Genomic DNA, 10,000 nt, shown 5'->3' with positions numbered 1-10,000 from the left:
CATCCTTTTCATTATTATTATTATTATTATTATTATTATTATTATTATTATTATTATTATTATTATTATTATTATTATTATTCAGTAGATTAAACCTATTCATATGGAGCAAGCCCACCAAAGGGCCACTGACTTGAAATTCAAGCTTCCAAAGAATATGGTATTCATTATATAATATATATATATATATATATATATATATATATATATATATATATATATATATATATATATATATATATATAATGTGTGTGTGTGTGTGTGTTGGAAAGGGGGTGGGGAGATAAGACACCCACAAGCACAGCTCATGAAATCTCAGTGTAAGTATATTAAGCGGATAATTCTGCGACAATTTTCCGCAAAGGGCGCCCATCATGGTTCCAACAATGAAAGGATGGACGGCACATTGATCTGTGTCACAATTTTTCACCTGGAGCCACCCTCTAAAGGGAAAAGGCTTATTTATGTGCATACATAAAATATATACCAGTCAAACTACACTTGCGTAATATCAATGAAGAATTTGTCTTCTATATCCGTTTTGCATGTCACATTTCACCTTTTATGTTCGGTACCCTGTAGTCTCTTAATCTCGTGCATTGGGCCAAGCCCACCTGCCACATTCCATTACCATTTTTTTTTAACGATCTCTCTCTCTCTCTCTCTCTCTCTCTCTCTCTCTCTCTCTCTCTCTCTCTCTCTCTCTATATATATATATATATATATATATATATATATATATATATATATATATATATATATATATATATATATATATATATATATATACACAGTATATACAGTATATTGCAAGTATTTGCCTCTCTCTCTCTCTCTCTCTCTCTCTCTCTCTCTCTCTCTCTCTCTCTCTATATATATATATATATATATATATATACACACACATATATATATATATACATATATATTTATGCATATATATATATATATATTTATATTTACCTCATATCTCTCTTACCTCAATTCAATTCTCTCTCTCTCTCTCTCTCTCTCTCTCTCTCTCTCTCTCTCTCTCTCTCTCTCTCTCTCTCTCTCCTGTGCACTTTGCAATTCAATTCTCTCGCTAACTTTGAAATTCAAATATTTTCCATGTCGGAAATTTTTACAGGCTGTAATTCCTCAAGCTGTTGCCAGCTCACGGAATGTGATGGACGCGGCGTTCTGTAATGCGTCTGCCTGAAAATTACGTGGCATTACATTTTCAGAATGGTCGGCAAAAAAACTATAAGTTTTCCTGATGGAAATCAGGCCATTCATTTGAAGGGTGTATTAAATGCATACTTGGTCGTTCGGGAGCAGTTTTGCTTTTTGAAAAGCTTGATAATAATGTCGACTTCCCAAAGGATGAACACGACTCAAATATTTTGAAGAAGTGCATAGTAAAATATAAGTAAAATAATTACCATTTTCACCGTGTGCCCTCGTCAGAAGGAATGTTTGGAAGAATAAGATAGTCAGTGTCGTTTCTGACAATAGAGTTCTGGATCCGATCACAGATTAAGTTTCGTGATCAGATATAAATGATTTCTTTCTTTCAAATGAACACCTTAATATTCTTTGGGAGCTTGAATTTCAAGTCAGTGGCTCCGTTTGGTGGGCTCGTTCCATATGAATAGGGATCATCTTCTGAATAATAATAATAATAATAATAATAATAATAATAATAATAATAATAATAATAATAATAATAATAATAATATTGTATGTACAGTATATATGTATATATGCATACATACATAATAATATTATATGCATACATACATGCATACATACATATACAGGTATGTATATATATACATATAGTTAAATACATATATGTATATATATACATTTATTTATTTATTTATTTATATATAGAATATGTATAGATATATATATATATATATATATATATATATATATATATATATATATATATATTATATATATTACACGCGTTTCTTCTGAGCATTCGTGAGCGCGAGCGCGCCTCTCCACACTCGACGCTTTGCTCATTCAACGATAAACAAGCACCTCTACCAAATTAGTTTGCCCGAGGAATAAACCTAAAAAAAAAAAAAAAAATGCCGTATTTACAACAGTTTTCTTTTCCAGAGAACTTTTAACTTTACTCTTCTTCCTCCGCCCCCACCCCCCTTAACTTCTGACGTTAACTTCCTTCCCCGTCCTAATTTGGTTACTCCTCCTCCTCCTCCTCCAACGCTCTCAAGAACACCAAGAGTCTCCCTTTTTTTCTTTCTATACTACAATATTTTCTCTGCTCATAGGATGAAATATTTTGATGTGGACTTGAGGTGATAGCGCCTCTCGGAGTTGCTGTACAGTATATCAGTGAATGAGCTTAGCTTTAAAATTTGCACAGGCGGGCTTTCACATAGGTATGCTACGCGTGTGTATGGATATGTATATGTATAATATATATATATATATATATATATATATATATATATATATACGTGTATGTATGGATATGTATATGTATAATGTATAATATATATATATATATATATATATATATATATATATATATATATATATATTAATATAATTCATTTTAAATAGCTTTCCATAGGGCTGACTCCATTATAAACAGCATTCCATTGGGTTGATTCCATTATAAATAGCTTTCCATTGGGTTGATTCCATTATAAATAGCTTTCCATTAGGTTGATTCCATTATAAATAGCTTTCCATTGGGTTGATTCCATTATAAATAGCTTTCCATTAGGTTGATTCCATTATAAATAGCTTTCCATTTGGTTGATTCCATTATAAATAGCTTTCCAAAGGGTTTACTCCATCATAAGTACTTTCCATAGTTTCACTCCATTATAAATAGCTTTCCATTGAGTTTACTCCATTATAAATAGCTTTCCATAGGGTTATATTTGTATTTGGAATTAGTATGTTCTACATGTTGTACAAAGCATCAACCCTCTTTTGCACAGGTGTCAACAACCTACACTGATTGCCCAATGCTTAAGCAAGTACCAGATGGCCGCCCAAAAAACTGTGAAATCCTTCAGAGCACTTGGGGATTTTATATCTCTATCAAAACAGAGGTTATGGTAGCTTTCTAGGTTTTAATAGCACGTGAATATAGTCATTGTATAATAACCCCATTTAAATCTCTGCTTTGCTCAACATGGGGACGATATTTGACACATGACCAGATAATTCAGATTGGTCAGCCCTTCAGACCTATATATTTTTTTTTTACCAATAAACCCAATTAAAATCTCGTTAATGGAATTCAACACAATCTTGGATCCCAAATACTGATGACTCTGCAAAATTCAGTGCTATGTTTTCGAACTGAACTGAATATAGAATTTAGGCCAAAGGCCAAGCACTGGGACCTGTGATCAGGTCATTCAGCGCTGAAACGGAAAGTGACAGTAAAAGGTCTGAGAGGTGTAACAGGAGGAAAACCTCAAAGCAGTTGCACTGTGAATCAACTGTTAGGAGAGGGTTGAGGAAAGTGAGATGGAAAAGAATATGAAAGGAGGTACAGTCAAAGAAACGAAAGGGGTTCTGCAGCTAGCGGCCGAGGGCACGCAGCAAGGAACCTTGAGTAATGCCTACAGTGCACAGCACGAGGTACACTGACGACACTAACCCCCTAAGGGGGTGCTACATCATCAGCACCATCAAATACCAATCACCTTGTCATCATCAACAGGATTGTTCATAATCACAAAATAATGTTAAAAGCAAAGTCCTGAACAAGGCCACAAAGAACAAGTAAAAAGTGCGCCGAAGTTTCTTCAGCGCAGTCGAGTTTTCTGTACAGCCGCTGCAGTGTATAATCAAGGCCACCGAAAACAGATCTATCTTTCGGTGGTCTCGGTATAATGCTGTATGAGCCGCGGCCTGTGAACGTGAACCACGACTCGGTGGTGGCCTATCATACATCGTTGTCAGAAGCACGATTATGGCTAACTTTAACCTTAAATAAGATAAAAATTACTGAGGTTAGAGGGCTGCAATATGGTATGTTTGATGACTGTAGGGTGGATGATCAACATACCAATTTGCAGCCCTCTAACCTCAGTAGTTTTTAAAATCTGAGGGCGGACAGAAAAAAAGTGCGGGCAGAATAAAGTGCGGACGGACAGACAATAGTTTTCTTTTACAGAAAACTAAAATTTAGAATCTGCAGTTATCTAACTAGAACAATCATCCCATCTGCTATCTGATTTTGTTAACGTTTGTAATACTCAATGAAAATAGACACGAACATATGACATCTGCAAAGCGCTATCTCCTCTTGCTTCAATTTACATTGTCAATTTTTCCAGCCACATTTATATCTGTTCATTTTCTTGTTTCTTATTAATTTCATCTTTATTCCATCACAAATTTTCTCTTGCTACTTCTCTTCACTTCATTTTAGGATACGAGTTTTCTCTGATGTGGAAACTTTCTAAGCACGCAGTAGCATCTTGGGACTGTTCGCGTGTGAGCCCATTGTGATTTGACAGTGACGAGCACTTTCCATCATCCAGCTCAAATAACAAAGCCCCGTCACAAGACGCAGGTGTAAAAAAAAAAGCCGTACAATTCAATTGCTGAGTTTGTTTATTTGCGAAGTCTTCCTGCCCTGAGGACTTCACTGACTTCACTGTCCCATACGAAAGATGTTCCGCGACTTCCTTTGTGTCGCGGGACAAAGGACCCCAATGGCTTTTCCGGCCATTACGAGCACAAGAGATCCTTCAACAAAAGGTAAAACGCTTCCCTAGGCTCTATTTGATTCCCTTTGGTAATAGGGTAGAATAGAATGTAGGATTTAGGCCAAAGGCGACGCGCTGGGGTCAATGAGGTCTTTCAGCGCTGAAACGGAGATTGAGAGTATAAAGGTTTGAAAGTTGTACCAGGAGGAAAACCTCGCGGTTGCACCAGGGATCGATTGTTACGAGAGGGTGGAAAGGAATGGTCACTGTAGTTGAATGTCAACAGAGAAGAACAGTTCTTACGTTCACTGCAGTTGAATGTAAACAGAGAAGAACAGTTCTTACATCACTGCGGTTGAACATCAACAGAGACGAACTGTTCTTACGTTCACTGCAGTTGAATGTCAACAGAGAAGAACAGTTCTTACGTTCACTGCAGTTGAATGTCAACAGAAAGAATGTTCTTACATTCACTGAAGTTGAATGTAAACAGAGGATGTTCTTACGTTCACTGCGGTTGAATGTCAACAGAGAAGAACAGTTCTTACGTTCACTGCAGTTGAATGTCAACAGATAAGAACAGTTCTTACGTTCACTGCAGTTGAATGTCAACAGAGAAGAACAGTTCTTACGTTCACTGCAGTTGAATGTAAACAGAGAAGAACAGTTCTTACGTTCACTGCAGTTGAATGTCAACAGAGAAGAACAGTTCTTAAGTTCACTGCAGTTGAATGTCAACAGAGAAGAACAGTTCTTACGTCCACTGCAGTTGAATGTCAACAGAGAAGAACAGTTCTTACGTTCACTGCGGCTGAATGTCAACAGAGAAGAACAGTTCTTACGTTCACTGCGGCTGAATGTCAACAGAGAAGAACAGTTCTTACGTTCACTGTAGTTGAATGTAAACAGATCAGAACAGTTCTTACGTCACTGCAGTTGAATGTAAACAGAGAAGAACAGTTCTTACGTTCACTGTAGTTGAATGTAAACAGATCAGAACAGTTCTTACGTCACTGCAGTTGAATGTAAACAGAAAAACAGTTCTTACGTTCACTGTAGTTGAATGTACTCAGAAAAGTTCTTACGTCACTGCAGTTGAATGTAAACAGATCAGAACAGTTCTTACGTCACTGCAGTTGAATGTAAACAGATCAGAACAGTTCTTACGTCACTGTAGTTGAATGTCAACAGATCAAACAATTCTTACGTCACTGTAAATGTAAAAGATTTCTTACGTCACTGCAGTTGAATGTAAACAGAGAAGAACAGTTCTTACGTCACTGCAGTTGAATTCAGAACAGTTCTTACGTCACTGCAGTTGAATGTAAACAGAAGAACAGTTCTTACGTCACTCAACAGATTTCTTACGTCACTGCAGTTGAATGTAAACAGATCAGAACAGTTCTTACGTCACTGTAGTTGAATGTCAACAGAGAAGAACAGTTCTTACGTCACTGCAGTTGAATGTAAACAGATCAGAACAGTTCTTACGTCACTGTAGTTGAATGTCAACAGATCAGAACAGTTCTTACGTCACTGCAGTTGAATGTAAACAGATCAGAACAGTTCTTACGTCACTGTAGTTGAATGTCAACAGATTTCTTATTCACTGCAGTTGAATGTAAACAGATCAGAACAGTTCTTACCTCACTGTAGTTGAATGTCAACAGATCAGAACAGTTCTTACGTCACTGCAGTTGAATGTAAACAGATCAGAACAGTTCTTACGTCACTGTAGTTGAATGTCAACAGATCAGAACAGTTCTTACGTCACTGCAGTTGAATGTAAACAGATCAAACAGTTCTTACGTCACTGTAGTTGAATGTCAACAGATCAGAACAGTTCTTACGTCACTGCAGTTGAATGTAAACAGATCAGAACAGTTCTTACGTCACTGTAGTTGAATGTCAACAGATCAGAACAGTTCTTACGTCACTGCAGTTGAATGTAAACAGATCAGAACAGTTCTTACGTCACTGTAGTTGAATGTAAACAGAGAAGAACAGTTCTTACGGCACTGCAACTTGAATGTCAACAGATCAGAACAAACATAATATAGACGTGGCGTATTTCATGGAAACATATTCCGCTTGTCACTCAGGTTGGAGTTTACACAAGCACGATTCAGTTAAAAATATTAATAACTCGACGTACGGAATACTTGTACATTAAATCTTTGGGTTCCTCTAAAAGTATTCACAGCAGATAACTTAATATGAACAGGAAAATATTAGGTGGCTACTTTGCTCCATAAATTAGAAAACATCAAAAAGGGTACTCCACCTGATTCTGTACATGATTACCAAGGTAAGTGGTTTGATCATCTTCAGAAAAAATTATATTCTTAGATAATTTTCAGTCAGAAATTTTATGTGCATATTTTTCAGCATGCACTCAATAAGTACCTTGTTCATTTTCCCAACTGCGTATGTATGTATGTATGTATGTATGTATGTATGTATGTATGTATGTATGTATGTATGTATGTATGTGTACCAAAGGTTATCTTATCTATACGATAACATTTAGCAGTAGTTCCGGTAGTCTATGCAATCGTCCTTCATCACGCCAAGTTCCAATATAATTTGATTGTTGTCATTACCACTAATTACATTAATTCAACGACATCATTTATTGCATGGACCGAAGCCACATTAAATATGGAAAGGGCTTCTTCTGAAGACCAGAGTTAATTAAAAAGTGGTACTTTCAACCGTCTTCTTATTATGAACTGTCTGTTCTGAAAGGAAGAGAATTAGAATACATAAATATATAATTGAACCAACACACACACACACATACATACATATATATATATATATATATATATATATATATATATATATATATATATATATATATATATATATATATATATATATATATATATATATATCCTGCCCACATCCGAATCGAATACCGGTCTCTCAAATGAAAGACTAGGGAGCTACCAACTGTCCCACACAGGACCTGTGTAGGTCAGTTGGTAGCGCCCTTGCCTTTCACGAGAGAGACCTGGGTTCGGTCCCGATGTGAGTCAGAAATTTACACACGCACACACACACACAAAACCTACACAATCTCCTCTTGCAGGCACTGAATGTAATTTTGCATCCATACGCAAGGTCACTCACAAACACTCAACCCTCGCAAGCAAACTTATCGTAGCCATCACGCACATAATATAAAGTAAGCATGCATTCAACAAGCACAGTGTAAAAAGAGACTCTACTTACTGTTAGCAGGAAGTTCAGGTTGTTGACGTAATTCCTCTCGGTGTCATACAGTTCTCCGACAACATGCGCTCTTGTGTCCTGAAGGAGGAAGAAGGGAAATTCGTCAGAATTCGCTATTAGCGAAAAAATAGGTTTTTTTCGCTATTTTTCGCCTAACGCTAGGTTTTTCCCTGTTTGTGGCCTAACGCTAAGATTTTTCCCTAATTTTAGCCAAACACTATTTTCAGGGCCCCCCCCTATTTTTTGGCCTAACACTGTCTTTCCCCTCCCCTATTTTTGGCCTAACACTGTCTTCCCCCCTGTTTTTGGCCGAACACTGTCTTCCCCCACCCCATTTTTAGCCTAACACTCTTTCTCTCTCCCCCTATTTTTGGCCTAACACTGTCGTTTCCCTATTTTTGGCCTAATACTAGGTTTTTTCCCTAGTTTTGGCCTATCACTGTAGGTTTTTTCTCTGTATTTGGCGTAACACTGTAGTTTTTTTCCATATTTTTTAGCATAAAACAGCTTATTCGTATAAGTATGTTCTTCTCACTACCGTAATTTGCGTTTCATATAACCTGGGAAATACATTCCTTGGCGTATCATGAGCCCTTTGTTGGCCGAGTTGGTTGAGCTTCAGACCGTCATTCGATGGGCCGGAGTTCGATTCCCGCCGCCGGCTGATGAAGAGTTAGAGGAATTTATTTCTGGTGATAGAAATTCATTTCTCGCTATAATGTGGTTCGGATTCCACAATAAGCTGTAGGTCCCGTTGCTAAGTAACCAATTGGTTCTTAGCCACGTAAAATAAGTCTAATCCTTCGGGCCAGCCCTAGGAGAGCTGTTAATCAGCTCAGTGGTCTGGTAAAACTAAGCTATACTTTTTTTTTTTGGCGTATCATGACCAGCGCCACTACTTAACCAATTGGTTACATACGCAACTATTTTATAATATTTGCGGAATTTCTCTGTATAAGTATAACTGATTTCAATTGAGCCTGGGAGGCAAATTCCTGAGACGTTTGCTTGTATTGCAACAGCCCCCTTTTTTTTTCTGCCGTGCTCCTAGGTTAGGTTAAGTAAGGTTAGATTAGTGCTCATAGATTACTTTGGGTGTGGGAAACATAACGAAATTATTTTCGAGAAGATTCTATGGCTAGTTCTTACGATATGGCCTCCCGCTTTTTTCGGGGAAAGGTCCCGGTACTCGGTTACATCTCTGGAAAATGCGACAGGGAAGCAAATCATTCTTATGTTGCCCACAGAGAAGCGCAATTTTCACTGTACTTCCAACACGTGGAAATGGGTTTACCCTAACACAGCGACAGCCCTAACAAAAGGAACTTGTTCCATACTCTGATGCAGCACTGATCAATTTTTGTATATATATTTAAAAATTTTTTTGTTATGGCCATTATTATTATTATTATTATTATTATTATTATTATTATTATTATTATTATTATTATTATTATTATTATCAAAATCGCTTTACCAGACCACCGAGCTGATTATCAGCTCTCACAGGGGGCTGGGCAGAAGGATTTTTCTTTTATTTTTATTTATATTTTATATAGTGAAGGCACCTACCTACCTACCAGGACCCGTACGGACGGTTTCATGTGTATTACTATAATTTTTTTATAGGCAGGGTCCACTGGTATATACATGAAAGGGTAACATATAATATGTTATTGTTAAGTGGCACGCAACCTTTCTTTAACTTTATGACCCTGACAAATTTCGGAACAGCTATACACGTATCCTTGGTCATTGAAAATCCTACTCTTTTCAATGTTTAGAGGGAAACACACACTCTCTCTCTCTCTCTCTCTCTCTCTCTCTCTCTCTCTCTCTCTCTCTCTCTCTCTCTCTCTCTTAACTGACTTCATCATCTACTAAATGCAAGCAATGAAGGCAAAAACATGTCTCCAAGCTGATTATCTCTCTCACTCTGTCTCTCTCTCTCTCTCTCTCTCTCTTTATTTTGTGGAACATCAACTAATAAATGCAAACAGTGATGGCAAATAATGTCTGCAAGCTCTCTCTCTCTCTCTCTCTCTCTCTCTCTCTCTCTCTCTCTC

The 10,000-nt window shown here is 36.9% G+C and overlaps 1 protein-coding gene across 1 annotated transcript in view; it reads right to left on the bottom strand.

Annotated features, from left to right (window-relative positions):
* Positions 1-10,000, bottom strand: part of LOC136841110 (rho guanine nucleotide exchange factor 10-like protein) — a 144,046-nt gene that overhangs the window by 63,595 nt on the left and 70,451 nt on the right. The window contains exon 3 of the mRNA XM_067108157.1: positions 7,935-8,012. Within this exon, the coding sequence (XP_066964258.1) occupies positions 7,935-8,012 (78 nt within the window). The remainder of the gene's footprint in view (positions 1-7,934; positions 8,013-10,000) is intronic.

This window comes from Macrobrachium rosenbergii, chromosome 8 (genome assembly GCF_040412425.1).
Source record: "Macrobrachium rosenbergii isolate ZJJX-2024 chromosome 8, ASM4041242v1, whole genome shotgun sequence".
In the NCBI taxonomy this organism is placed as follows: domain Eukaryota; kingdom Metazoa; phylum Arthropoda; class Malacostraca; order Decapoda; family Palaemonidae; genus Macrobrachium; species Macrobrachium rosenbergii.
The sequence above is the reverse complement of the archived record's forward strand: the minus strand, read 5'-3'. Positions and strand labels throughout refer to the sequence as shown.